The following is a 27,990-nucleotide window of genomic DNA, read 5'->3' on the forward strand; positions in this document are numbered from 1 at the left end:
AAATGAATACTTGATCGGCGAATGCTCGCACAAATGTGGCAAAATTACTTCAGCGCAAAAGCGTTTCATTAACATAAAATATAATAATATATTTTATTTCCTATATTAAAGCGAAACGTCACAACTTTTCCACGCTTGTGATTTATTTTGAAATCTCAAACAGGAAACACTCTCTAGTATTCTAGCTAGCTCGACGTTACACACCACTGAGATTAAAGGGAGGAGTAAACACGTTCAGCGACACATACACACACACACACACACCCTTTACCCTGGGATTTACCTGCAACAGGTATAGCAACAAATACTTCCTGGATTTTGTTCCCTTTCGAGATTTTTCCTACGTTTTACACCTGACATGTATTCGTATGTTACAATTATACATTTATCACGTCGTCAACCCGACTTAGAACAAACGATTACACCATTTGTAATAAAGTTAGACAACATAAAAGTGTCTTCAAATTTAAAAATCAAAAACAAAAAATTGTTGTCAGGCTTTGAGGGTGGGTGTAACTTTTCTGAATAACAAACACGCCTAAGAAGCAATATTACCAATGCTTTAACGGCCACTATGACTAATCCAAAGTGCTCTTCAATGGATGTATGGGATCATTAACAGATAATAGTTAAGCCTGTAAACAAATTAAAAGTAAAAGGATTTTTTTCCTATTGAATACATTTTTTTATTTATTTATTTATATCCAGTGTTGCCTCCATCTGTTCATAATCGTAGACATGATCAAAAATGCCAGTGGCTATATATATGGATTGTATAATCACTCTGATACTGTATGTCTTTTATCAAGAGCAGCAAATAAAAGAACAAAGGGCTCATGGCATAGAAAACACAAAAGAAAGCAGACCCTCCCAGGTAAGTGCCATCCCCACACCTGTCTGCCTTTAAAATGCTGAGCCACTAAAAGATATTCTCAGAAGAAATGTCTGCAAAAAATCAAACACTGTAAAGAAAAAAAAATTAAATACTTTTGACTTCTGTGGAGAATAAGCAGTACTGGGTCATAACTACCCCAGAGGGAGAGAAAGCACATCTGTAAACTGAGTGAGAGAGCTTGAGGATCAGATAAACACCTCTTCCTCCTCAGGACAAGGCCTCCTGACTGTCACAGGTGCAAGCTCAGTAGTTTTAATTTTCAAAATACACACAACACAGTGCTGGTATTTTTGCACAGAGATTTTAATATTCCTCCCATAAAGATGGAGAGTAAACATCTTAGTTAACCTTATGTTTCATTGAAGCACAATATGAAACAATAATAATAAAAAAAAATGCATTTACAGTCCCACCCCATCACTTTGCAGTAGCTTACTTTGTCTGACAGACAGTGCAAACACCAAATTCAGTTAACTTGCAATGCATATATTACAAATCAAAGTTATTACAGCTTAGCCATTATCAACTCATGCAACCTTTAAACATTTAAGAATTTAAAATGAGGTCAATTTCATTTTGCTTAAAGTAAAAACTCCACATCATAGACCATAAGTCCAGCTGAGGAGTTGTCCTCCTCATGTGACACACCGTCAGGAGATTCTTTATTTTGCACTTTGTGTCAATGCATACTTCACAGGTTCTCGAGTTCCTCAAGTGACCAACGAAAAGTGGGAGGAAATGCATGTGCAAGTCAAAAATATCACACGCAGCTGAGTTGTATCCATTTGTTTATTAAATCCTTCTGTCAGGACAGAACAAGCAGTGACTTTTCCCCCCCCAACAAAGATGAGCTGTACATACAACCCACAGCCATGTTTTTAAAAAACGGGCCTCTCATTTGGTTTTTCACCCCTTTCCTGCAGGCACTGCTGACTAAAATGAAAAAGGGTAATTTCATCCTCTGGTGCACAGTCTGAACCTGAATCTGACAAGCTAAATATGTACAGTTTCATACAAGTACTTTTTACAGTAAATTAAGACTTAACTGCTTAATACTTGAGGGCATCCAGGAGAAGCAAATTCAGGTACTTTCTACTGTAGCTGCTTTAAAAATGCACATATTCCAGTTAAGTAAACTGTTGTATTTGTAGTTTTGAGAACAATACAGAAATCACAAGCACAACACTAGGAAATAAAAAGTACAAAAAATCATTTCCAAAGCAGAAGGTGAACAGTCCTGTACCCTAGGGGTTAAAAGTGAACTCCATTTTAAACTGAGAGAAAAGCTCCAAGTTTGACAGCTATTTCACACCAACATCTTATTACTCCACCTATCCACAGTGCTGCTACATACATACTTTGGGACATAGGCACTAACATTGAAAACACAGTGGATCTATGCACACAGCCATCACAACTCCGGAATTGATCAGTAGGCCCGTGAGGAGGCTTGGATGGATAGCAAAAAACATTGGGTGGGTTAGACAGAAGGTAGTGCAAGGTGGGGGATGGTCTAGCCCTTGACGGGTGAAGGTTCTGAAATTCTGCACTTAACATTTTGGATGCAATTCCCCCCCCACACACTTCCCAAATTCTTTTGAAACCACATGCACAGTTCAGAGTTGTGGGGGAGTTGTTTGGGGGTGGACGTAGGACTGTAGCATACAATTCATTTAAATCCACGTCCCACAGTGCCATAAGCTGACGACACCTCACCCCACACTCGGCTAGCTGCCACAGCAAAAAGCCCAACAAGAAGAAAGCCAGCGAGGACGTGCCCAAGGTCAGTGCTGTCGATGACATACTCATTCTCACACACAAACAATCACACCTTAAACACAAATGGCCAGAGTTACAAAAGTCTGAAGTACAGATGAACCGCAGGAGAGAAGGAAGAAAAAGAAAAGGAAAAAAAAAAAGCTGCGTCTTCATCTACGCTTTTGCTTCACCCCCAGCTTCCTTTTCTCCGTTTTCAACCTCCATCGCATCGTCTCCGTTCTCCACGCTCTCACTCTTCCCCTTCTCTGCTTCTTTCTGTTCACGAGGAGACAAACTAGTTCAGCACACCTTCACTTTCTGTCAAACCAAAAATCGTGCTTATCACACCCTCTTGTGGCTGTTTTAGTAAACAGATCCATCACCTTTGAATCCCTCTCTGCAAATTTCTGGAACATGTTGGCATAGATGCGTTTGTCCTTCTCGTGCTGCTCCTTTATACGTTTCTGACAAAGCAGCACCTGGAAGAAAATAAAGCAGACATCACTCTGCTGTATTTCCAGATATGTTATGGGTACAACAACAACCGAAAGTCTGGATATGCAGAACAGTTTTTTTATGACCAGTGACCTAAAAGAACAATGTTTTCAATCAAAGAAGCACGGTTATATTTGTTCACCCATCCTGGTTTGTTACTAAATGAATCCAGTATAAACTTTCGGTTACACCATGAAAATAAATTAAACTCAATTAAACATTCACCTCTCTCATTTTGGATGGTAGTACAATAAAATTAGACACATTAACCAAACTGAATTGTAACTGCCATTATAGAGAGAGAGAAAAAAAATCTTTAATTAAATATTATCTTAAATTGATTAAACTTTAAGGTTGAAAGCCGCTTGAATTACACATTACACACGTATAGCACACTGTGTTATACCTGGTTCTTTGCAGCCTTGTTGGCAGGATACAGCTGAAGCACTTTTTGGAAATCATCTCTCGCCTTCTCAAACTCGTTCATTCCAAACAGCGCCTCTCCCCTTCGGAATAACGCCTTTTCATTGGATGCATCCAACTCCATCGACTATAACATAATTAAATATAATTACATGAATATAATTAAAAGTTTTCAGTATTTAAGCAAAAACCAAGGCAAACCACTGATCACACACACGTGCTGCTTTAAGACAAAGAACAGGCACCAGATACCTTGTCACAGTGTTCCAGGGCTTTGTTTGGCTCCTGTAGTTTAAGGAAGCACATGGCCAAATTCAGGTGCGCAGCAAGCTGCAATGATTTCGCCTTCTTCTCGTCCTCTTCCGACAAACCAGATTCATGTTCCAGCCATGACACAATCCTTTTGTACTGCACTGATGCCTGCTTATATTTTCCCTCCTGAAGCATATAAACCATTGCATCACAAAACATGACAAACATCAAACCATCTTGAAATCAAGACATGATCACTTCTTAAATTAAAAGAAAACAAAAAAGACAAAGCAAACCTTAAAATACTGTGTTCCCTTCTCTTTGACAATGCTGCTCTGCTCCAGCTTTTCCAATGCGTTCATTTCCCATGATTCCTTAGCCTAAAATAGAAAGAACACATTTTCCTTTTTAGATGAAAATATTGTAAATGAGCATCTGACGCGCTGCTGTGGTTGCCACACACTCCCACCTTACCTTCTCAAAGGCTGTTAGTTTAATCTTGTACTGCAATGTTGCTCCACCAGGAATGTTAAACTTTGCATTTCCTGCATTCCCGAAACCATATCTAACAAATCAGACACACATATCCTTATCATTAGTCATCAGTCAAGGGCACAAAAATAACTGCTGGTGTGCAACTTAAACATCATTTCAGTTCAAGGTATTGGATACTGCAAAGAACAGATAATTCTGCAGCAATTTTCCTGTTTAATCACATTGCAAAGCTTAACTGTTATAGTTGATTATATTGGTCAATTTTTACTCATGCTGTCACTTAGCTTAAAACCAAAGACTGCACAACTATTCAGTTAAAAATTCATGTAGCTAATTCCTGCAGAAATGAATGTTTATTTATGTTTATAGCTGCGTCTTTAAACTATGGAAATATACTGTAAAGAGATCCTTGAGAGCTGCAGAAAAAGCAGTTCAAGAGTCTAAAATTCGACTGACTTCATATAAGATGTCACCACTATGAAATGTGAACATACTTAGGTTTAATTGTGAAGACCGCCTCCTCTCCCTGTTCCATAGCCATGATAGCCTTCTCGACTCCAGCTGGCAAACCCAAATTCTCACCATCTCCAATTTCAAACTTTAATTCCCTCTCGTCAAACACACTGTCATCGCAGGTCCCTATCACGGTTACTGAAGAAGTCAGAAAATGTTCAGGTTAGTTCATGTCACTCAGTCTTGATTTCTTGGCAGACTGCCACATTACAAAGTTAGTCATTTCTAAAGTGTCAGTGAAATTCTTTTCCATCATTTGTTCACATCTTTAATAATTCAGTGTAATGGTACTTGTATGATTACAGGGTTACAGCCACCTTTTGAGCATTTACAGTCACACTGATCAGCTGGAGACCTGATGGCTAAGTACATTCCTGTTATACTTGTGTGCGTAGTTTGTGGGCTGAAATGTAAATTCTCCCCACACTCCCAAAAAGTTGATTCTATTCATGTAGACGTAGCGGTTTCAGTGGGAGAAACATTTTGTCACTCATCCACGTGACTTCTTCAGTCTCAGCTGATTGCAGGTTTCCCCACGCTTATAAACAGTACCTTTGCACAATGATTGAAACTAGCCCACTGAGTGAACAATGGGCTCCTTGATCATTAATATGTAAATTGTCATGACCATTGATCAACAACCACTGATCAAAGACCATTGCTGAATGGCCATGAGCACCATTCATAGAGAGTTGGGGAATGGCTGCAATCACAGCAATGTAACACAGTTGGTCCAAGGGGGGGGTGGGTGAACGTCACTCAGGCTCGCAGACTTGGAAAGTATAATCAAGGTTTTAATCAGGCCCAATACATCACCTGGACCATTACTGAAATTGGATATCTTCGGGTTTACTTTTGAATAGCTCTATATTGTAGTGGTTTAGACACTGACTTGGCAAGTAAAATGCTGCTTTTTTAACTCTAGCTGGAGTCACAAATCCTTCCGTGGTTGTGCCTAGAAGTGTAAAACTCACAAATCAAACATGCAAAGCAACTCGCTCTGGCGACCCCTTGTGACAAGGGAACAGCAGAAAGTAGTTTCTTCTTTATGTCTGCAAGTCCACTCTTGGTGACAAAACCAATCAGTTACTGAATTATTATTCAGTGGATTTGTTAAAACATAATAAGGGACGTATAACACCATAACCAAAGGCAATGCTGTTTCTTTTAATGCCGTTTCATTTTCCCTGTGGGATCCCTTAGTTTGAAAAGATTATTATCCTCAATATGCTCTTACTTAAACACATTTAAGCAGGGACTCTACTTTCCAAAAATGGAAATATGAAACATGAAATTGAATGTATCAAACACGTTTCTGGATCCATTACCTTCAACAGCTGCTCCCTCATTAGGTTTAGAATATCCCTCTCCTTTAGTGATAATGCGTCGGATGATTCCTCCATCCTCTTCTTCAGTTATGTCTTCCCCTCTAAATTCAAACAGTTCCACCTATAAGTGTGTAGACATGTGACAAAAATGTATATCTTTTCATTAAAAAACCCCAACAACTTTTCCAATAAAATTTCCAAAGTTCCCCATTTTTTGTCAAAAAATTAGTTCTTTTGGGGGCAGGGGGTGGGGAGGAGCATTCATTCAGGTTTGGTTTTTGTCCCCCCATTTACTGTATTTTTTTCCCTTTTCTTTTACTGTAGTCTTTAAACAAAAGGTTACATCAGTTATTCTAAATGTATGAAAAGGCAACAATTGGTTTTACGCAAAACAATGAAAACAGAAGGCTGTATAACAATTTTTAACACCATCAGAAGCAACAATTATAAGCACAGTGGAGATTCAAATTGTGAAACTGCTTATCATGATTTCCTTTTTTGCAATTCTGGCCACAGAGACAGCACTTAAAGAGATAAGCATTATCAGAAAAATTGATTCAGTTATCCTAAATGCTAAATTTAACCAAATACACTTTATGATCCACAGCTGGAATCCACTGCAAGACAACCGAGACGGACTGACTGAAATAAAGCTGGCTCTACTACACATTTCCAAGGATTCAATGCAGCGAGCCTGACCTCACTGCTTTGCAATGTGTAACCTGAACTGTAAAGGTAATTTATAAACTTGGAAGCAAAAAGATAGTAAAGTATTTTGTACTCACTGAATTGAAGCCACTTCTCAATTTCTATCCTATCATGGAAGCGCAGCAATATACAGTATCTCAAACTGCACAAATAAAAGTACTTAATGGACAATGAAAACTGGCATCCTTACCTCAAAAACAAGAGTGGCACTGGGTGGTATCTTGGGTGGGCTGCCTGCAGATCCATAAGCATACTCTGGCTTACAGATGAGCTGGCACAACTCCCCAATTTTCATTGTGGCTACACCGATGTCCCAAGCCTTTATTACTTGTCCTATGGAAAAAAAAGTAGATTAAAACTCACACTTTAAGGCTTTTCTTGTCTCAAGCTGCCCCTCCCTTTTTGGTTTTGTGGTTATGTGGGGTTAAATATGCAGGTAAGCTTGGCTAATCCATATATAGTTTGGCTAAACAGCCTATGTTACCTTACTAGATGCATTCTGGTTCATTTCCTTTAGTAAAAGGTCATTTTTTAAAATGTAGAGAAAATCCTGCACTGGTTGTGCAGCTATAACAAAAATGAAACTAACCTTTGCCCAACTCAAAGGAAAACTTCTCTCCTCTGTCTCTACTGGAGTCAAAATGAGTCCCGTCCAGAAGTGTGCCCACATAATGTACAAACACTTTGTCACCGGTCATAGGCAGTTCCGTGCCTGTACCTTCCCTTTTGATCACCTGGAGAAAAAGGTAAGACGAGAATTTATCAAAGAACATCAGAAAGCAATTTCTTGAACATGCATGTGATTGCTGCCTTGCACACGCACCACGCGTAGTGAACGACTAAATTACAAACTTGTTTATTCTGAATGAAGGCCTATACATTTAAAGCCCTCAGTATGTGTTTCATTGTGCGATGAAATATAGAATGTGTCCATCAATAAAATGACAGTTGTTTCTTCAAGGCTCCAGATCCTTCTAGAAATGCAGACCGTTTCATTGACAGCTAGTCTTGTTTCTGACACTCTGGTACTGAGTTAGTTCTCATATCTGTGACGTTGCATTTCATTATAAGGTGTTCCTAGCATTAAAGTTAGCTTTCATTGTATTTTTTTTAAATCAGTGTATGCGACAGCATAGCTATCAACAGCTAACGTTAGCCTAGCTGAATAGTAAACAAGCTGTCAGCTAACCACTTAGCTAGCTAGGTGCTGAGTACCAAATCAAGCACCATTTTTACCTTTAAAACACCCCCATCTTTCTTTGGTGTGATGTCCTCTCCCTCCAGGGGGATTGTATGTTGTACTTCACTTGTTTGCTCCTCTGCAGTCATCGTCATGAAGCTGATCTGTCTCTTCTCTGCCTTGCACCACAATCCAAACTAACACTGGCTAATAGTGACGGTGGCTAAAGCTCCTACTACTCCTCAGATCAAGTGCTGCAAGCAACAACCTGATTAACGTTAACTAGCTAGCTTAAGTTCCTCGAGAATACAGCACAACTTCCAATTAGCAACACGGGCCCTTTGCTATAGTTCACTAGTCACGCTGCTATCAGCTTATGATACGAGGTTTATGCAATGTTGCCTTCAGTCCACGTTGTCCTGCAATCTGGCATCTCACAGACGCTTAAAGAAGGGCAGAGAACTTTCCAGACAGTCTAGGAGGTACCGGGGGGGGAGGGACCAGCGTAGGTGACGTTAAATATAGTTTAAAGGATCTACCTGGAAGGCGGCAGCAAATCCAACGAGCAATGCTCATGCTTATTTTACGAATATTTTAGGTCAGTACTCAAATTACTAATATCAAGGCTACATCTGACATTCCTTGTCATCAAACAGCGTTACAGTAAATGACAAAATCGTGGATAAATACACACAACCCCGTCCGCACAAATGTTAGTGTATATTAAAACACGCACTCCTTCTCGTAGCTCGTTTCCTATTGGCCAGACTCTGTGACCACTTCTGTTTGTTGGCGCGGTTGTTGAATAGCCGGGAACTGACAAGTGAAAACACAGACAAATACATTATTTTACATGATATACACGGTAAGAAACGGCAGTACTATTTTCTCAGATTTTGATTGACGTTCGCTAAAAGATACGATTGTAAGGAGAAAGATTGCTAGCTAGCATAACGCTTCACTTTAAAGATAGCTGAAAAGCTGTCGGTTTCAAATGTTAGCTGCTTGACGCAACGTATTGGTGAACAGGTAAGGTATTTAGTTAATGAAGATTTAGTTATTGTGGTAAAATGAGCCAAGCCGAAAAAGGAATTCGTCTGGATTGAAAAGGTGCTTTAATCGGTTGTTTGTAGAGGCAAGTCAAAGTTACATATCAGAAATGAAATGTTGAAACTAACCTTTGCTTTTATGTTTCCTTCCAGGAAGGTTTAGGAGCATGGAAAATAGTAGGGCAGAGTTTCCATTTCCCTATCAGCCCTATAACATCCAGGAGGAGTTCATGCAAGCCCTGTACAGTGCACTTGACAAAGGCAAAGTTGGCATCTTTGAAAGTCCCACTGGAACGGTGTGTACTAGATGGGAGAAAAGCATATCTGTGCAGAAGCTGTTGGACTTCATTAATAAGTGTTTTTGTCTATTTATGTCAATCTAGGGCAAGTCACTGAGTCTGATATGTGGAGCACTGAGCTGGCTAAGAGATTATGAGGAGAGAAAGAGGCAGGAGGCAACTGCTCTGTTGCAGGAAGGAGAAGCAGCTCTTTTCACTAATGCTGCTCAGTCCTCTGTAGCCAGCTCCTCAGCAGAGCTGGACTGGATCACTGACTTTGTGCAAAAAAAAGCAGAACGTGACTTAGTGTCAAAGTTGAAGGTGAGGAAAACTTGGATGTGAAGTGTGTACGAAGTCTGGATTTGAACTTGCACAAATTTTGCTTATTGTTGATTGGTTTGGTGTCAGGAGGAAGAATTGAAGAGGAAGAAGAGAGAAGAACGGTTAGAAATGATCCGGAATAATGTCCAGCTCAAGTATGCGGTTAAAAGAAAGGTGAGCCATCATGCACACGAGCATTTAATGGAACTTCACTTGGATATTAAAATTACGAGTGACTTGGAGTAATTTTAATACAATACTTTTGTCTGTTCATAGAGCTATGAAGAGGATGAGGCATTCAAGCTGCTTCAGCTCAGTAAAGAGGAGCAGGTCGAGGCAACAGGAGATCAAGAAGACGAGGAGCTGATCATTGCAGAATATGAGAGCGATGATGAGTCAAAGATTAAGGGCAGGTGAGGAAGATTGATTGTTATAGTTTCATATTTTCTAATTAGTTTGAATTCATCTTGAGTTTTTGGTTACAGTTCAGTTTAGTCTTTGTTAGTTTCCAGAGTGGATTTGCTTGTTCGTTGGTGCGATTGTTGCAAAGCAGCAGTCCCAGTACATGTTATTGTCATTGGCCATTTTTCTTCTTCTTTGCCCGCTAACTAGTCTTGCATCATGTGTCATAGAGTGTTCATATGTCAAAACGATCAGCTCAGTTGTGTCTTCTATTTAGGTTTTTCAAAATTTTGTGTTTTCTCTGATGACACAGTCCCGTTGATTACTTTTTTTGTGTGTATCATACAAGAGTTATCATTAGTTTGAGTTTAGCTTTAGTTATATATTAATAAACTAAGTGAGGACATGAATTAATGGGTAAAATTAATAAATAATCCAAATGAGAGTCTGAAATTGATAAAGGATTTATTTGCTTGCATCCTCAGATTCTTTGGAGCAGAAGAAGATGAGGATGATGAACTGGTTGAAGAACATGTTACTAAGGTATGAAATTTCACATTGCACAGCTGTAAGAGTTAAATGGGTTGGATGGATGGATATATTTATAGCATGAAAATTATTATAATTATGAGCATCGGACATTCCCCTCATATGGAACTGTGTTCATATGCATATCTGTAGATTTACTACTGCAGCCGCACTCATTCCCAACTGGCCCAGTTTGTCCATGAGGTACAAAAGAGCCCCTTCAGCAAGGACATCAGCGTGGTCACACTGGGTTCACGGCAGGTATGTACCCAGCAGCGACTGTTAAAAAACATATTTTCTACTGTTGAAAAAAATGTTTATGCAGTCCTACATACAGTAATTGGTACACACACACACAAAAACACACAAATGTCATTATTGGTTGAATACATAAATATCTATTTAAAGTAACACAAAATATATATGAACATGAGCTGATAATTTTTTGCATGAATCTCTTCATCCTGTCCTCTTATTCATTCAATAGATGTGATTATACTTTTTTCTTGAAGTTGGTTTTGACTGTTTCTCCATGGTGCCTCTTTTGTCAGCTCGAGTACTTGAGAGATTTCTGGCAATTTCCTTTAATTCCTCAAAGTAACTGATTGGTATAATTGTCTCTATTTTTTTTGTCAGTAAAAGTACAGATTGTTCATAAAGCACGCCACCAAAAAAACAAAGTCTTTCTGTTTGTTTACCTACTGGCAGTTTTTCTTTCATAGAAGAATTTTTACTGCTCCCACCCGAGGAGGTTTTAAGCATAGCTAAAGGAATCTCACCAACGTGCTTTGTTAACTAGGTTTCATTACACAGGTGTAATAACTATATTTTGTTTCTCAAATGGTCAGAAATAACAAATAAGTTAACAAAGGTTCATTGCCTTTGACGTATGCAGACCCGTATGTGTGTAATCAGCCCGTTAGAGGCTTTTTCAAATGTAGGAAAAAACCCGATCTTAATTTTCAGAGGATAATAAAGCCAAGAAAACATTTGCAGAACAGGATATGATGGGGAACAGTTATGAAACTGTCTAATTCTGAAAGAATCCTTTTAGATTCTGACAGAACTCTCAAGTAGCACCTAACAACAGCCAGCGCTGGGAAGATTGGCCTGTTAAATCCTCTACATGATAGAAAAAAATGGAGAAACAAATGCAAGATAAATGGCGTTATGTTCTTTGCTATAGCACATTGAACAATCTAGTTCTAGGAGGGGATTTCCCTTATGAAATACACAGTATTCAAAGACGCTGTACTTGAGATTTTACTTGGCATTGCACACAAACTATTACATTTATTCAATGAATAAAACTGTGACTCTTGACACTGACATCTGACATTGTCCTGTTATAAAATTCTACAGAATCTGTGCATCAATGAAGAAGTGCGGCGGCTGGGCAGCATCCAGCGCATAAATGACCGTTGCATGGAGATGCAGAAAAACAAGCACGGTGAGAGGCATTTTGTAGAAGAATTGCTCTTCTTACAGAAATTATTTTAACCTCAGGCTTTATTGATTTTTCTCGAGAAAGCCTCTTTCATCTCTCCTTCCATTTTGTAGAGAAGCATCATCACGAAGAGGGTGTAAAACGTAAGCGAGGCCCAGCAAAGAGCGTGTGTCCCTATAATAAGGCTTCAGCACTGCAGCAGATGCGAGATGTAGTTCTGGGGGCTGTTCATGACATAGAGCAGCTTTTGAAGCTGGGCAGGGAAACGCACTCATGTCCTTATTACGCTACACGTCTCGCTATTCCCCCTGCACAGGTAGGTCTCCCTGCACAGGGAGTCGCCAGTCGATTTGTCAACAAAAGCTACTTGCTTACTGAATTTCTCCCACAAGATCTGGTTTTCATTTAATGTCTTTGTGGTTTGTTTATGTTGGTGTAGCTGGTTGTGTTACCCTATCAAATGGTGCTTCATGAAGCTACAAGACGAGCAGCAGGTGTCCAGCTAAAGGGACAGGTACAATTATATGTCTGGTATTCTTCTTCCTGTCTTAAAAATAGAAAAAACAAGTGTTTAAAATATCTTGGCAGTATTAAGAAATATATTTTTTCTCTTTTCAATTGTGTTATCTGAAAATAATGGATACAAATATGACCAAATGACTGAGTGATAAAGGCATATAAAAAAGTTGTTGGGGTATCTTTTACAGGTGTTGATCATAGACGAAGCTCATAACCTTAGTGACACGCTCTCCTGTATACACAGTGCAGAGCTCAGTGGAGCACAGGTGAACACATTATTCTATAACATGCACAAATACAGATTTCTAAGACGATTCTTCCTTGTGATGTTCTAATGTTTCAATTTTCTGCAGCTTTGTCGTGCTCACTCCCAGCTCATCCAGTATGCTGACCGCTATAAGTAAGTCTTAGAAAATTCGCTTATTCGCCAAGTGATCGCAGTCTCACCTTCTTTGTATTGATATTTATGTTTCTTAAATACCAGGAGCAGACTGAAGGCAAAGAACCTAATGTACATTAAGCAGATCCTGTTTGTGATTGAGGGACTTGTTCGGGTGCTGGGAGGTGAGTGTCTGCAACAAGCTTAGCTGGACAGTAAAATCAAATGTTGCGATGCACCTCATTTTGATATTTATTACTATTTGTTCTTCCAGGTAAGGTGGGGCAGAGTCCACAGAGCCAGGCTACACAACCAGGTCAGTCAATGATAAACACATCATGGTCATGAATATCATGGTAATATCAGGCTCTTAATGATTTCTTTGAGCTTTCCTTTTTCCAAGATGGAGTGATTGTATAGCATGCATCTTTAGTGTCTTTAAGAAATGAAATAGTTGTGCAAGTTTGAACTTATTTTGGAATTTCTGTAAACAACACAGGGCCAAAATTATACATGCATACTCAAATATATGCATACTGTATAATCACTTAAAACTTTTAATAAGTAGTGGTGAAGGTTCTATGGTTTCTTTTAATTTAACAAAGCTAAAGTCTATAAACTTCTTGTTAGTGTTTATCACTGATTTACTGCCAGCAGGTCTGTGTCTGAATTTAAATGAACTGTACCAATTCTGCCAAGAGTCGTCGTCAAATATTCAACCAGAGTTATACCAGAAGCTTGCTGATTGCTACCAAACCAACTGGTCAAGATGCACCTTGCTAAGAAACATTTAACCAAATATTAGTGGGAATGCTTTTGTATATACATATATTAATATATATTTAAGCTTGTTTGTATAATATTGACCCTGTGTGGATTAGAGGAAATCCCAAATAAATTCAAACTTGTGCACCCAATTTTTTTGTATGTTATTAAAGATGTTTGCTGTATAATCATTCCATCCTTGAAAGAGTGAATGAGTTCTAATACATTATTAAAAGCCCTAAATTACCATGACATTTGAATGAGTCTAAACGTCTGACCTCAAACTGTAGACACACAGTCATACATATCAAGGCACAAATCTGTAACTATTCTTTTTTTTGTTCTTCTAGGAACAGAGATGCTCACCATCAATAACTTTCTCTTCAAGGCTCAGATTGACAATATAAATTTGTTTAAGGTAGTTGGTAATTCTCTTAAGAATCACAATCATGTTGATTGCACACCTCATCGAAACTACAAACTCTCATTGTCATTCTTGCTGTAGTTACAAAGATACTTTGAGAAGAGCATGATCAGCAGGAAGGTAAGTGTGATTTATCTCATACATACAAAGACAGTAGATGTCTGAGAGTTCATTTATGTAAAATTAAATTTATACCACCCTGGTTTTCTCTCTGCAGCTGGGGGGTTTTGTGGAGAAGTACGCAGGCTCAGGTGTGACTCTGCACACACACAGCTGCAACAACAAGGAGAACCGGCGCACAGAAGGCTTAAACCGCTACCTTCAGACCCTACAGAGCAACCAGAACCCTGGAACAGGTCAGCTGTGTATTTTGCTACCCACAAAAATAATATTTCAATACTTTTTAAGAAAAAATAATATTTCTGAGAATTACATCATTATTGGAGGCATAGTATACTAAAAAGAACGCCTCACTGTACCGAATTTCTTACTGAGTCACAAAAGTACTTTTGAAGATCTAAAATGTTATGAAAGTTTTTTACACTTGACTTTTTGCACGATGTTGTGCCGGAAAAGAGACAATACAAGCAAATGCAATTAATTTCACATGATTTTTACCATATTTAGCTACTACTTAATTTCCATTTATAGCCCCTCAGCAGGTGAACAGAACGGTGAAATAAAAAAATACATATTCTATGTAGTAGATACACAGTTAATGATCTATTCAAGCATGCATACAAAGTCTAATAACCAAGCAGCACCACTCTGACCCCCACAAAGATTTAAATCACAAAGACACAAATATTCCCTGCTTCAGGGGTTATTCTACCCCATCAAAATATAATATAAAGATTGGAGTGTTATAGTAATAATTATTCTGATTGTTTAACACTAATTTCTTAAAGTCTGTTTTTATCATCACATATCTTTAGACTTTCGAGGAGCTTGTTCAACCTTGATGTTCTTAAATGAAAGGCAGATGTGTAAAAGCTCTTTTTTGGTATTTTAAACTGTGTTAAGTTTTACAAATTATTTCAACAGTTCAGTACGAGAAACAATTTCTAAAACAAACTGCTGGCGGAGAAAGGCGGCGCACACTCTGGATTTGTCTCCAGTCTGAAATGACTTGAGTATATCACAATCAGAATTTTGTTGCGGTTTCTTAATTATATTTTTTTTTTATAAAGTCACCTAATTACTCTAAGGTGGTCAGACTGACTTGAGACAAAGAAGAGGTAAAGTAGATGATAGCAGAAAGTTTCACAGTATTCAGATGCACACTCAGCTCTTGCAGTGAATCAGTTTCTAGAGCACAGAAATAATTACTGTTTTAATTCAGTGCATTACAAAATTATAAGGATTTGTTAAACTGCACTTGAGTTGCACGGGTAGACATTTAAAAAAATGTTTCTAATTTTTTTTGTCTCTGACTCCAACATGCAAACAAACAGGAATCCAGCCCAACATAAAACATGAGACCGTACAGCATTTCCCTGCTTTTAGTGAGATTTACCAGCCAAGATACCGGACTAGTGTTGTTTTTAATCTTATGAGTCCGAGTATATGTTATAGGGGAGACATGCTGTAGCAAAAACTACCACAAAGAGGCCTTCGAGTCGCTTGTCTCTCTGTCTGTGGACAGATTTTGTCAGTGGAATAATGTCATAACTTGCAGGATGAAGTCATAATGTGTGGTGACACCTTACGGTTAGGTGTGTCCAAATCAAAATAAAAGGAAAGTTCAAAGTTAAGCGTCACAGACGTTGCAGCTGGTGTGATGTCATCTCAAAATTGTTTTGTTTTGGGTTTTTTTTTTTTAGCGTCCTTAGAAATTTATTTTGTATTCTTGTTTTGTGTGCAGTTCCTTTAGCTGACCAGCAGGAGTCCGTAGAGGCGGAAAAAGTGCTGTCTGCATCTCCAATGATGCAGGTGGAGGGTTTCTTCATGGCTCTCACTAACAGCAACACTGACGGCAGAGTGGTGGTGCACAAACAAGGTGCCGTTTTAAACACACAGCACAAATAAAGAGCAGTTATGACATCAAAGCATTACAGTGCAAAGTACACCCATTTGCCTATTTTTCAGGGTCTTTGTCGGAGAGCAGCGTCAAGTTCCTTCTGTTGAATCCGGCAGTCCACTTTGCCCAGGTGCTGAAGGAGTGCAGAGCAGTCATCATTGCAGGAGGAACTATGCAGCCTGTGAGTTGTGTTAAATCCTCTAAAAATAAACTGAGCTGTTGCTGCGTATCTTTTATCTTTCCACTCTAAAGGATGTTATATGTAGGTTTCAGACTTCAAACAAGAGCTTCTGTTTTCTGCTGGGGTGGTAGAGGAGCGCGTCACTGAGTTTTCCTGTGGTGAGTGGCCCATTTTATAACACAACAGTACTTTGTGGAGCTCCCCCTTTTGTGTTTTTATTATGCACTCTCGCTTAGTGATGAGATTATCAATATTTCTGTTTGTGGGAAATTTTGATAAAGGGAATAAATAGACTGCTTGACAAAACTGATGACAGACATTTAGATGGAGTTCTAATTTTCCAGTGAGGTTACCCAGACTGATTTAGTTATAGGAATAAGTGCCTGAACTCGGGTGATGTCACATGAAGGTGGTTGTCAGCACAATAAGTTAACCTAGCCTTTCCCAATCTACCTATGAGCATGTTTACAAGAAGGTGGTGTCAGCATATAACCAATCACAGCAGAGAGACTAATTTTACAAAAGAACATAAAACTATACTATGTGGAAAATACAAAGAGGTTTCACATATAATAAAGTCTTAAAGAAACACAGCTGCTGCAGACAAATCAGTGGTGTCAGTGTCTATAACAGGAAAAGTGGAATGTGAATCTGTTTACACATTAAGCACTTTGTTCAGCAACCTGGAAAAGATCTATTATATTAATAAAGTTGAACCTATCTGAAGCCAAAAGGGAAAGACAGCAAAAAATGCAAACTGTGCAAAAATGTAGGCCTAGTCTATGACTTTTAAGTAGAAATAGGTGCCCTGTTTTAGGCTCATATATTATTGCTTAATAAAATTCTATAATAATTGAAGTTGCTTGCAGCCAACAAGCAAAAAAGTTGTGTCTAAGAATATATATTTGTTATTCATCATCATTATTCATGTTCATGAGGAAATAAACTAAATGTTTAGATCCTTTGAAAATACTTGAGACCCTCTGATTACCTGTGCACAAAAGTCTGAGGGAATAGTGACTTTTTCTAGAGAGTTAGCTGATCAGCGGGCAGTGATTTATTTATTATCATTTTTGATCCCTTACCTCAAACATGGTCTGCTCTGGAGCTGGTTAGATCTGCTGCACAAGTTACCATGGAGATGTCCCCCAGTACGTGGCGAACTGCCTTCATAATACTGAAAACTGAAGTTACCTGGACAAGCCCAAATCCTGCTTTTCCCATGACGATAGTTATGTTATTAACTTATATCGTATTGTTACATTATTATTGTTCACTTACAGACTTAGGGTAAGATCTATAGAAATAGCCTTTGTAATTTTTGCAGACTCACAAAATTAGATGTGTTTAAAAATATATGTGGATGATTGTTTACAGGCAAAGCAGGGGAGGAAATACAGGACATCTCATGAACTAAACCATAAATTAATCCACTGTACACAAACTTTAGCCCAACCTATAACAAGTTAATTTTTGTGCTCTGGGACTCATTTTGTGACATTTGAACATGATCTTAATTCACAATACATGCAAGCCTTAGTGGTATATTGTGCATAGTTTGACTGAAATGTATTAGCACATGAATATAAGATAAGAATATTAGTTTGTATTAATGCATTTAACATGATAAATAAACAGAAATTTTGCCCTCTAGGTCACGTAATTCCTCCGGAGAACATCCTTCCCCTCGTGTTGTGCAGCGGCCCATCTGGTCAGGAGCTCGAGTTCACTTTCCAAAACAGAGACACGCCTCGTATGGTAACTCACACATGCATAATACTGAATGAAGTTTGCGTTGTTATTTATTGGTTACAGTTATGTCATTTGACTGATGCACATTTGTTTGTTTGCAGATGGATGAGACCGGGCGCATTCTCTCCAACATTTGCAACGTGGTTCCCGGGGGCGTGGTGTGCTTCTTCCCTTCTTACGACTACTCGAGGAGGATCATTTCTCACTGGGAGGCCGGCGGTACACTTACTCGATTGGCTAATAAGAAGAAGGTATATTAGCTATATATATTACTGGAAACTACTTAGTAAATACTCAAGTCACTAAAAAGAGTCAAAAGACATCTTTTCCTATAGTCTCTTAATTATCCAATCACACCTCCTCAGATCTTCCAGGAGCCAAAGAAGGCCAACCAGGTAGAGCAGGTGCTAAATGAGTTTTCCCGTTGTATCCAGGTAAAACTGCACTCTTGACACAACCGATCTCATAACTAAACTGATGATCATCAGGATTGGGTTTTACCACTGGCAAGCAATGATTGTCTTTTTTACTTTAGAGGTGTTCTGCGGACTGCAGTGGACTCACAGGAGCATTGTTGTTCTCTGTGGTTGGGGGAAAGATGAGTGAGGGAATCAATTTCTCCGATGACTTGGGCAGGTAATTGAAGAGCGCCGAACAAACAGTTGTACACCGTTTTAAAGCAGGGAAAGTCAAAGTCATTTTACATCAACGGCCACATTCAGCCCATTTTGATCTCAAGTGGGCTGGACCATTGAGACTGGCCTTTCAGTCAGTGAAAAGAACTACACTTTTAGCTGAGATGTCTTAATATAAGAAAAAAGACAGACTTCTTTCCATTACCCAGACTGTGCTGCAATTATAAAACATGAAGTTTCTGTTCACAGAAAAAAAATTATTTTTATTTTTTTTTACTGTAAAACCCCCCAGATATTTCTAGCTGATAGTGGGGAAAAAAAACAAGAACTTTTATGTCATTTAATTGTTTGTCTGTTACTTAATTACTTCAATGTAGTTTGAATGGCCATGGGGGGAGGTCTTATCAGCAAGAGAAGCAGGAATATTTATTAAAATACAGTTAAAAGTATAAAATGTATGCCCTCCTTCACATTTTCTAAAACCGTGCAGTGAGCCAGATTGGAGTTTTGCCCCTGGGTCTTAAATTTGACACCCCTGGTTTAAAGTATATCACACTAATCGGTGTTAGTTTGTGCTTTTGATAACAGGTGTGTAGTGATGGTGGGAATGCCCTATCCAAACATCAAATCCCCAGAGCTGCAAGAAAAGATGTCATATCTGGACAGACACCTGGTGAGACTCTTTACCAGCAGCTTCTACTGTGACTTCATTGTAAATAGAAGATTAGAGGGAGGGCGACATGCAGCTTAGTATCAAATCTCATCTTTTTTTCTATTTCAGCCTCACAGTCAGGGGAGGAGTCCAGGACAAGCTCTAATAGAAAACCTCTGCATGAAGGCTGTCAATCAGTCTATAGGTACAGATAATGAAGCCATATAAATACGTATCAGTATCAAAATACAGATTTATTTATTTGTGCGTGATATCCTCTGTTCAAAGGAAGAGCTATTCGTCATCGGGGCGACTATTCCTCCATTGTGCTGTGTGACAGGCGTTACTCCCGGCCTGCTACACTCTCTAAACTTCCCACATGGATTAAAGATCGCACTACCACACACATGACGTTTGGCCCTGCTTTTGCTGCCTTACGAAAGGTGAGGAACATTATTGTTGAAAACGTCCTCTTCATGATTGACATTTTAAATATTCATATTTTGTCTGTATGTTCTTCTTTCCTAGTTCTTCCTGGAAAAGAAGCAGAAACGAGCATAGTTCCTCTCCCAAAGGGCCCAACTAACATCTCCCTAATATTCACGGAGACCTGTGTTAGGAAGATAAGAAAATGATGTGCAACTGCAGAGGGGGGGAAAAAAGACACGAAGTTCAATATCACACCACATGCTCTTCAACATCTTGCACCCTTGTGAGTGCTGCTGGTTAAAAGAAAAAAAAATAAATCAGGCAGGCAGTTTTTCAGTTTTCATATTTATTTTATATTTCATTTTTTGTACACTCTCTACATCTTGTTTTATTTAATGGTTGAAGAATGATGAATTTGATGGCACAATACAAACAAAGGCTAACGGGGCAATTAACACTTCTAGTCAGGGTTATCGGTCTGGATGTCATAAAAGAAAATGACTTCTCATCTAGTTTTAAGTTTGGCTTGTTAAAAATGACTTACTGAACAGCTACCACACATATCAGGCACAGTGCTGGCATAGCAAATACATGTGACTGATTTACTCCTGAAGTTTTAAATATTCATTGAATTCAAAGCAATGTGTTATGTAATGCAAAGCCTGCAGATCCGTTCCATCATCATTGTTTAACATGTTCTGTTTAAATTAAACATCAATAAATTGTTTGATCATTTGCATTTTCCATTTTTTTAATAGTATTTCTGTGTTAGAAGGAAATTAAATCATTTTAAATAACTGTATCAAAGGGCATTGAATATGGTGTTCATTGTCCATTACGCTTCCCAGTCGTCATCGTCTGTTGTTGTCGTATGTGGCGCAGGAAGTGGAGGGATGACATCTGACATCCTAGCAAATGCCCCAGAAGGACCGGCAGGAGCATCACCTGACTCTCCACCCGCTGGACCCTTACCAGATATGCCTGGACAGAGGACAGAAGACATTATGCAAATCCAATCACTAATATCAGTATTTTCAATTTCATTTGATATAAAAGGGGCCTCTAACCTTTTCGTCGCATAGCAAGTTTGTTGAAGAGATCAGACATAAAGTCTCCACCACCGGCAGCCGCTCCCACTGCTATTTTAGAAGAAAAAAAAAAGTGAGTAAATGAATAATCATGCTACCAGTATTTTTTTAAGTTTGCAATTGGAAGAGATTATGGTCTCACTAATTCCCCAGTGTTGCACTTCAAAGTGAAGCATATAATTACAAGACTTTTTTTTTTTCTTAATCTAGTTATTCAGTCAAGGCAGTTCTCTTGAAAAAAGAAAGAAATGTTAGGTTATGACCTGGCGAGCCAATGACAAAGGGCCAGAGACATGCTGTCTAATATTAGGTAAAACAGTTTTTAAATACAATCGTTGGTTTGCATACAACTGAAGTCACACAGTTAAGCATATGTCACAAACGATCTCATCCTAACATGCAAACACTGTACAAACTCCTGGTTGAATACTAATTAGAGGCTGGTCACGCTCCGCTTTGATTGCATGACTTTCTCATCATTGTCAAGGATGTGCCATGTACTCATTAATAAAACATGGGCAGAACCACATCCACGCTCAAACCATTTGACACCTTGTTCTTGCTCCTTTTGTTTCTTCTTCTCCAGCTTGCGTTCCTTAACGTTGCGTAACTTGGCCTTGCCGATGCCCCCGGCATTGCGGATAGACTCCAGCAGGCTGGCACGGCCATCTGACGGTTGGACCACCTCGCTGGGTGCACCCGACACAGGACCTGTATTTAGAGGAGCCAGTGAGTCAGTGTGGTCTGGGTTTACATCACTGAGGTCAATCTAATTTAAGAGGACAAACGTCATTTAGTCCGTGTGTGCGTGTGCATAACTGAGGGAACAGGCTTTAAGACACTGTCAGGTTCGCTCCAAGTCAGCAGTGTAGAGCCCGTACGAGACTACTGACGTGCATAAATGTGACAAACCTGAACTTGGCACTTGGGAAACTTCTGCGGAGCTGTCTGCAGGAGGAGGTGGTGGCGGAGGTGGCGGAGGAGGAGCTGACGCAGGAGCTGTGGGAGGGAGGGAAGGCTCCGGAGGAGGGGGCGGGGGTGGTGGCGGAGGTGGTGGGCCATCAAGCTGGAGCTGAGTTCCTGAAACAAGCAGATGAAATATGACAAACAGCTGTATAACAGTGGAAGAAAATTTGATCTATTTATGTAGCATCTTTTCAGATATCACAAAAAGCTTCACAGTAAAAAGACAAATGGGCACAAAATCATTGAGATTCACAACGTAAGACGTCTACCTGGTGCACTGCTCTCCTCGGAGAAGCAGGGCAGCTCGGGGATGTTGTGTGTGGGTCCTGAGGGGGCAAATCCAGGCCCGAGGTCTGCGCTGTAAGACAGGTCGTCTGCAATACCTGGCAGGTCTGGCAGGTAGGACGGCACATCTATCTCAGGCACTTGACCCAGGTCTGGCACATAGAAATAACTCTCTGCTATCTGTTAAGAGAAAAAGAAAACCATGATTAAGTTTTAACAGATCTGATCCTTCACAGAAAAAAAGGAAAAGTCAAAAGGTACCTGTCTCTCCAGTTGCTCTCTCTTTGTAATGGACAGAGGAGCATCGAATGGTTTATCTTCTTTTTCTGTCTCTAGTGTTGTGTGCGTTTTTGTCACTGCTCCCGCCAAAGGATCAAGGAACACATATTTCTTATATCTTTAAAAAAATAAGACACACAAATTAAAACATACGAGAGAACATTGAAATCAGTCAGTGTTTACAATAAACATCTGTGTCTGTGCTGGTGTGTGCAGACTCACAGATTTTCTGTGGTATTAAAGAGCAAAAGAGAGCTGACAGATGAGATGTTACGCGGCAGACTGCCCAATCCTTCTTCCGTCTCATCCTCAGTCTTCTTCTTCTTTCTCACGCACACAGGGAAATACATTAACTTCTCCTGAAAGGAAGAAAGCAGGACTTGGAGTGAGAAGGGGATCAAGAAAATGTTAACGAAATCTTTAGCAATACATATCGTACATGTCATCAAAGTGCTCCTGCGCATAGATGCACACGCACACAAACTACAATACCAAGTTATATGTTCGGGGGCATTGCTTCTATTGAGGGGGGTACTGAATAATGCATTTCTGCCTCAGAGAAAAATGCCAGCTCTATTTTCTTTTTTTTCTCTTCCCAATCCGACAAATACACACAAACACATGCAAGCACAGGCAGGAAAAAATATTATTTTTATATTTTTTTCCTGTTAAGTTTTCTATAACGGTGAAGGAAAAACAGTGGTGTTTGCTATAAATAATGCAGGAACTTGTGCTGAGCAGAGCACGCACACACACAAACCACTTGGGGAAAAAAAACACAATCTCTTGTCACTGTGCGATGACACAAATACAGCTGGGTTCTGATATCCCATTTACATACATCACACACAGTATGTGAGAACTTCAACTGTGTCTCGTGTGTAGTTAAATCTACAGAAAAGAAGGGACATGCCTGTTGCGGCTTTCGATACATGATTGACAAGCTGCATTTTTCTAAGTCTATGTTGTTTTCACCTCCATTTTACCTCCTGAATAAGTACTAAATTGCAAGTAAAAGCAACAAAGTGCACATAAAATTGGCTGCTGTGCACTGCTTTGCAGTATTTTTTAAACAGACAACATAGCCTACTTGGCCTGAAAATGTTTACTTAGCAAAACAGGAAATACGCAGGCTGAGTGGAGATTTATGCATAAACATGTTTCACAAGGTTTACAGGGCATTCACATCCAGTCAAGCATTCACTTGAAATATCAAAGTTTTAAATCAGGTCAAAATGAAATGTGTGTAATTTAAGGTATTACCCACATCACTATGGATATAACCAAGACAGTGGACAAAGGATATGTATCTATCATTCTGATCACCCTCTTCTGCAAATGCTCTAAAGCTTTAAAGTGGTTTGCCCAGCAGTCTGCATAAATATGACTAGTGTGCTCAGAGTCCCCATGCCCTCATTTGACTAGAACATGAGGTGTGGATAAAAGCTATGTAAATAGAATTAACCGTGTCCATAGTTCTGTTTTGTACCTGCTGTTTTAGCAGCATGAGCTGAACAAAGAAGCAGCAACACTAACTAGTCAGCAAACTCTTTTAAGACATCAGCTTTAGAACACTTTGTGAAAATAAAATATGCAATGTGGCTCTTAGCAAGTCACAGTCATCATTTTCATAATTTTGAAAATTGCTTTTCAAAACCTTTGCTCTTTTCCCCCCATGCATTTTAATGTGTTTATCTCACCTGCAAAGCCTTTTCATCAAAGGGTCGCAGTTTATTCTGTATTCTGTGTCGGGGCCGGGTTTGTGAAGAGGGGTCTGTAGCTCCAGTGAAGATAGACAAGTAGTCCTGAAGTTGATCTGGGGCTGGGTACTTGGCACTGGAGAAAACCTATATGCACATAAAAGTACATTTTTACTCTTTTTTTCTCCTATATTGTGTATCAGAACTTATAAAGCTGTCTTCTAGGGTGAAGATTCGGTGTTACCTTGGTGGCTTTCTTGCTGCCTTTAATCTTGTCGACACGGGCCTGAGCTAGTCTGATCCGGTCAGTGATGCTCTTGAGCTGGTGACGGTTTTTCTCGACACTCTCTGACACCCTGCAAGCAACAACAACTGAATATGGGCATATGCACATCTACACACAAAGGATAACTGTATGTCAAGGATACTGCACAATCCAGTTCTTTATTATATATCCTGCAGAGTCTCGAATCCCCCAAAAGGAACTGATAAAGTAGCTGAAGACTCTTACAATTCATTAAGATGATGTATAAGTATCAAATGCCACTCTCATATTTTATCGGTGATCTACTTACAAACAGCTCGTGTTTCAAAAGTTTACATGGCCAAAACTGTTCTGTTCATAAATGTTATTGTTTCCATGCTGTCACAGGTAACACCTCCTCCGTTTTCAGGGTGCCAGACAGGACCATCTGTCCTCAAGCAGCTGCTGTTTGTTAACGGTGCAATCTATTAAATATGACAAAGCTTTTTGGCCCATCAGCAAACTTGCAACAGCTGCTGTTATATCTGCTATCAATCCATTTGGTACATTATTAAAACCTGTTCCTTTGTGGTTAAACACTCTTTGCTACCCAGCCTGAGCAAATGCAAACACTACTGTTGAGTAAAAAAAAACCCCCAAAACTCTGTAGCTTTAAAACTTTTTGCCATTTTGAAAATCTGATAAGCTAAAATTGAACAAAGTAACCTTCAAATAAATGACACTGAAAATGAAAGCAGCCCTGAGACAGACTCAACATAACCTGGAATAACATCTGGCTCACTCCTTCCCTGAATAAAATGTGGTGGTATAAACTGAAGGAATAAAACAATATCAATAATAACGCATTTGTATAAAACATTGTTGTTTGTGGTTACATTGTAGTAATACAATGTAATTTCCCCATTAATTTCATATTCATCCCATATTTGCAACCATGAAAATGTAAACATAGAGAAAAACACTGCAGACCAAGTTATTAAGTTTACAATCAAGAGTCAAACACTGTGAAGACCAACCTGAAAACTGGAAACTGTGTGTGTGTGTGTGTGTGTGGTGGGCTTGCCTTCTGAAGATGTCTGTAGAAATGTTCTCCAAGTACATCAGTGCGTCTGCTATCTGATGAACAGCCTCTTCCCTCCTCAGGTCGGGCTGGATGAGAGGCACTGAGTATACCTGGCCCTCCAGGCAGTGCTTCTGTGTCATCCTGCAAAGCAGCAGAGCAACAAAGTTGAATCGAGCTGAACAACTGTGTTGCAAAGACATATTCTGATAGTAAGGACTGCATTCCTGACAGTCAATATTGTCAAAAATACCATGCTGAGTATCAAATTTATGAGGGCTTATGACATATGACAGCAAAAAATCCTGGCACAACTTCACCTGCTTCCAAGGTGCATGGAGAAGATGAAAGAATTAAAAATGCAGGAACTCCAGCAACACTTGAGAAACGAAGAACAGCTTTAATAATTGACCAACGCGTTTCGGCTTGTGGCCTTCATCAGGGTCATGACATGGCTTATGACATATGGCAATCTCTCTCGCTGTCCCTGACACACACACACACACACACACACACACACACACACACACACACACACACACACACACACACACACACACGTTTACTTCACATCTGACTCTCACATGACGGCGCAGGAATATTATATCATTTTTATAACCACAGCACTATGTGGACTTTTTTTTTTCTGTTTAACTTTTATTCGTCTTCAGCTGGTCAGCATTTTCTAAAAGCTAATAGCTCACACGGTAAATAAATCTGCATCCAAATTGCTGCAGATATTATATTTCAAACAGCTGATCTCCGTAATGAAATAACCCGACGTCTGACACCTCTTAATGCAAAAGGCAGAATATCCGTGAGCATAACCATGCCCGTTTAAAGACTTATTTTACTAGAAAGACTGTCTCACCTGACCATGAGTGTTGTTTACGATCACAAAAACAGTATAATGAAAAAAAAAGATAGTGTGTCGACGATAGCTACAGCGCTACTCGTTTAGCAAAACAACAGTTTCGGACTTCCGCATCCGTGTAGCACGTGACGACTCAGAAATTATTGTGTTGCTTTCAGGCATGCTCGGAAATCTCTCGTTTAGCGCACCCTACGCTTGAACGACGTCAGTAAACCGAATTATTGGCTAAGAGCAGAAGTAAATGCTAAGAGCACTTCTCAGTAAATGTGTAGGCAACGCAAACATAAATAAGCAAACAATAATATAAAAGTCTGTAAGTTTTGTATTATTTGACTTTTGTGAATGCGTGTTTAGGTCAAGGCACCATGAGACGTTCAATTGTCCTTGCATGTAATACATTCCCCCCCCCCCCCTTTTGTTCCGTGTTGTTTATTTCTATATAGACAATTTCGTACGAACTAATTTCACATTCTGGAGCATTTATAGTTTTAACTTAGTTTTCATGGGTCTTTAAAATACATAAAAAGCTCAGAAACAAGATGCATTGCAAGATGCACATGCTACACAAATACTTACGATTGTTTAACCAAAAACCCATTCTTAGATTTAAAAAGAAAAAGGGATTTTGTGTGCAATAAATCAATTTCATATACTGGCCCACAAACTAAAGACGCTCCGTAGAACTCCTTATAGCTACCTATAGGGCGCGTGCTAGGACCGTGCTCGTGTCTGTGCGTGTAGTGACGCATCCATCCTCGAGCACCTCCCCTCCTCCCTGCTGTCACATCTGGAGCTGGCTGCTCTCATCAGCACCACTCAGCGCAGTGTATGTGTGTGTTTGAGCGAGAGCGAGAGCGAGTGAGAGAGAGTGAGGGAGGGAGGAAACGACTGGAGAAGTGGAGACTGGCTTGGTCGGCGTAGCCTCATCCACAGCCGAGCAGAATCAAGGAGAGGAGAGCGGAAGGACATCCCACGCCACCTTCTCATCCGCACTCACAAATAGGCTGTTTTGCATCTCCTCTGTCCTCCATCCGCGCGTCCAGGTTCTTCCCTCCCCCCTCTCTCTTTCGCTTCCTTCCTCTTGCTTTGGGTAGCCTATGATGAGCTCCAGCCTGCTAGAAAACCCAGTGCAGGCGATTCTGTACCTGCGGGAGCTTACCACCATCGTCCAGAATCAGCAGAGTCTCATCCAGACCCAGCGTGCAAGAATAGAAGAGCTGGACCGGAGGGTAGATGAGCTGATCGGCGAGAACAGACACCTGCGGGACGTCAGGATACAACAACAACATCCTTATCACCACCACCATCACCATCATCACCACCCCGACCCCAGCTGCCTTCATCATCACCACCACCATCCCCAGGACCCCCCGCTCAAGACTAGTCCGGGGTCTTTGCCAGATGCGGCTTCACCAGCACAAGTCGAGGCGGCTCCGGTTGTCCAGTCCTCGCCCACCCAACCTATGGACCCCGGAGACATGCAGCTGGTCCCAGCCGAGCCATCCACAATTTCACCGGTTGAAAGTGAGTCCGAAAACGGTGGAAGTTGCCCCAGCTGCCGCTCTTTGGTTCCGATGACCCCGACAACCCTTTGTCGGTCTCTGGCCCTGGCCAGGAAATCCGAGTGAGTAGAAAATATTAGAGC

At 39.8% G+C, this 27,990-nt stretch overlaps 4 protein-coding genes across 8 annotated transcripts in view; 2 read left to right on the forward strand and 2 right to left on the reverse strand.

The window, feature by feature from the left end:
- Positions 1–1,180: 1,180 nt before the first annotated feature.
- Positions 1,181–8,478, reverse strand: fkbp4 (FKBP prolyl isomerase 4). Its single transcript, XM_031731209.2, has 11 exons — positions 8,104–8,478; positions 7,457–7,601; positions 7,058–7,200; positions 6,160–6,280; positions 4,813–4,969; positions 4,298–4,388; positions 4,120–4,203; positions 3,824–4,009; positions 3,555–3,698; positions 3,037–3,132; positions 1,181–2,929 (listed from the first exon to the last, which is right to left on the reverse strand). The coding sequence occupies exons 1-11, from the start codon at positions 8,200–8,202 to the stop codon at positions 2,828–2,830; spliced, it is 1,368 nt and encodes a 455-aa protein (XP_031587069.1). The 5' UTR covers positions 8,203–8,478; the 3' UTR covers positions 1,181–2,827.
- A 63-nt stretch (positions 8,479–8,541) lies between these two features.
- On the forward strand, positions 8,542–20,567 carry ddx11 (DEAD/H (Asp-Glu-Ala-Asp/His) box helicase 11). 3 transcript variants are annotated; one of them, XM_039614610.1, is made up of 28 exons: positions 8,542–8,645; positions 9,250–9,392; positions 9,480–9,695; positions 9,783–9,869; positions 9,972–10,108; positions 10,583–10,640; positions 10,779–10,886; positions 11,988–12,075; positions 12,186–12,388; positions 12,512–12,586; positions 12,780–12,857; positions 12,945–12,991; positions 13,076–13,155; positions 13,245–13,286; positions 14,086–14,153; positions 14,241–14,279; positions 14,377–14,515; positions 16,024–16,158; positions 16,248–16,360; positions 16,446–16,518; positions 18,015–18,118; positions 18,214–18,363; positions 18,478–18,546; positions 18,648–18,748; positions 19,336–19,420; positions 19,529–19,604; positions 19,688–19,842; positions 19,928–20,567. In XM_039614610.1, the coding sequence occupies exons 2-28, from the start codon at positions 9,264–9,266 to the stop codon at positions 19,958–19,960; spliced, it is 2,688 nt and encodes an 895-aa protein (XP_039470544.1). In that variant the 5' UTR covers positions 8,542–8,645; positions 9,250–9,263; the 3' UTR covers positions 19,961–20,567. The 3 variants fall into 3 exon arrangements, with proteins under 3 accessions (XP_039470544.1, XP_031587062.1, XP_031587063.1); XM_031731202.2 differs by lacking the exon at positions 8,542–8,645 and adding an exon at positions 8,817–8,912; XM_031731203.2 differs by lacking the exon at positions 8,542–8,645 and adding an exon at positions 8,919–9,157.
- Positions 20,155–26,468, reverse strand: wash1 (WAS protein family homolog 1). Of its 2 annotated transcripts, XM_039614611.1 has the most exons (12): positions 26,343–26,458; positions 25,792–25,850; positions 25,475–25,615; positions 24,391–24,502; positions 24,147–24,293; positions 22,669–22,805; positions 22,429–22,564; positions 22,152–22,347; positions 21,829–21,996; positions 21,469–21,627; positions 20,896–20,967; positions 20,155–20,809 (listed from the first exon to the last, which is right to left on the reverse strand). In XM_039614611.1, exons 2-12 carry the CDS (start codon positions 25,806–25,808, stop codon positions 20,664–20,666), a joined length of 1,431 nt encoding a protein of 476 aa, XP_039470545.1. In that variant the 5' UTR covers positions 25,809–25,850; positions 26,343–26,458; the 3' UTR covers positions 20,155–20,663. The 2 variants fall into 2 exon arrangements, with proteins under 2 accessions (XP_039470545.1, XP_031587067.1); XM_031731207.2 differs by lacking the exon at positions 25,792–25,850 and having other exon boundaries at positions 26,343–26,468.
- Positions 26,469–26,879: 411 nt separating this feature from the next.
- iqsec3b (IQ motif and Sec7 domain ArfGEF 3b) overlaps positions 26,880–27,990 on the forward strand; it is a 35,566-nt gene continuing 34,455 nt past the window's right edge. For both annotated transcript variants that reach the window (XM_039614179.1, XM_039614180.1), the window contains exon 1: positions 26,880–27,969. In XM_039614179.1, the coding sequence (XP_039470113.1) occupies positions 27,443–27,969 (527 nt within the window). In that variant the 5' untranslated portion in view covers positions 26,880–27,442. The remainder of the gene's footprint in view (positions 27,970–27,990) is intronic.

Source organism: Oreochromis aureus, linkage group 7 (genome assembly GCF_013358895.1).
Source record: "Oreochromis aureus strain Israel breed Guangdong linkage group 7, ZZ_aureus, whole genome shotgun sequence".
Classification (NCBI taxonomy): Eukaryota; Metazoa; Chordata; class Actinopteri; order Cichliformes; family Cichlidae; genus Oreochromis; species Oreochromis aureus.

What these genes read in the sequence shown, in the direction of transcription:
- wash1 (XM_039614611.1), bottom strand. An exon ending in TTGATGAAAAGGCTTTGCAG is followed by an intron (nt 22,806 to 24,146) that starts GTGAGATAAACA and finishes TCTTCCTTTCAG; the next exon opens with GAGAAGTTAATGTATTTCCC. An exon ending in ACTTGCTATGCGACGAAAAG is followed by an intron (nt 20,810 to 20,895) that starts GTTAGAGGCCCC and finishes TCCTCTGTCCAG; the next exon opens with GCATATCTGGTAAGGGTCCA.
- fkbp4 (XM_031731209.2), bottom strand. Translation starts at nt 8,202, where the DNA reads ATGACGATGACTGCAGAGGAGCAAACAAGTGAAGTACAACATACAATC. An exon ending in CCCTGGAACACTGTGACAAG is followed by an intron (nt 3,699 to 3,823) that starts GTATCTGGTGCC and finishes ATTATGTTATAG; the next exon opens with TCGATGGAGTTGGATGCATC. An exon ending in TTGCAGAGAGGGATTCAAAG is followed by an intron (nt 2,930 to 3,036) that starts GTGATGGATCTG and finishes CCTCGTGAACAG; the next exon opens with AAAGAAGCAGAGAAGGGGAA.
- ddx11 (XM_039614610.1), top strand. Translation starts at nt 9,264, where the DNA reads ATGGAAAATAGTAGGGCAGAGTTTCCATTTCCCTATCAGCCCTATAAC. An exon ending in GAGCCAGGCTACACAACCAG is followed by an intron (nt 13,287 to 14,085) that starts GTCAGTCAATGA and finishes TTGTTCTTCTAG; the next exon opens with GAACAGAGATGCTCACCATC. An exon ending in CATATCTGGACAGACACCTG is followed by an intron (nt 19,421 to 19,528) that starts GTGAGACTCTTT and finishes TTTCTATTTCAG; the next exon opens with CCTCACAGTCAGGGGAGGAG.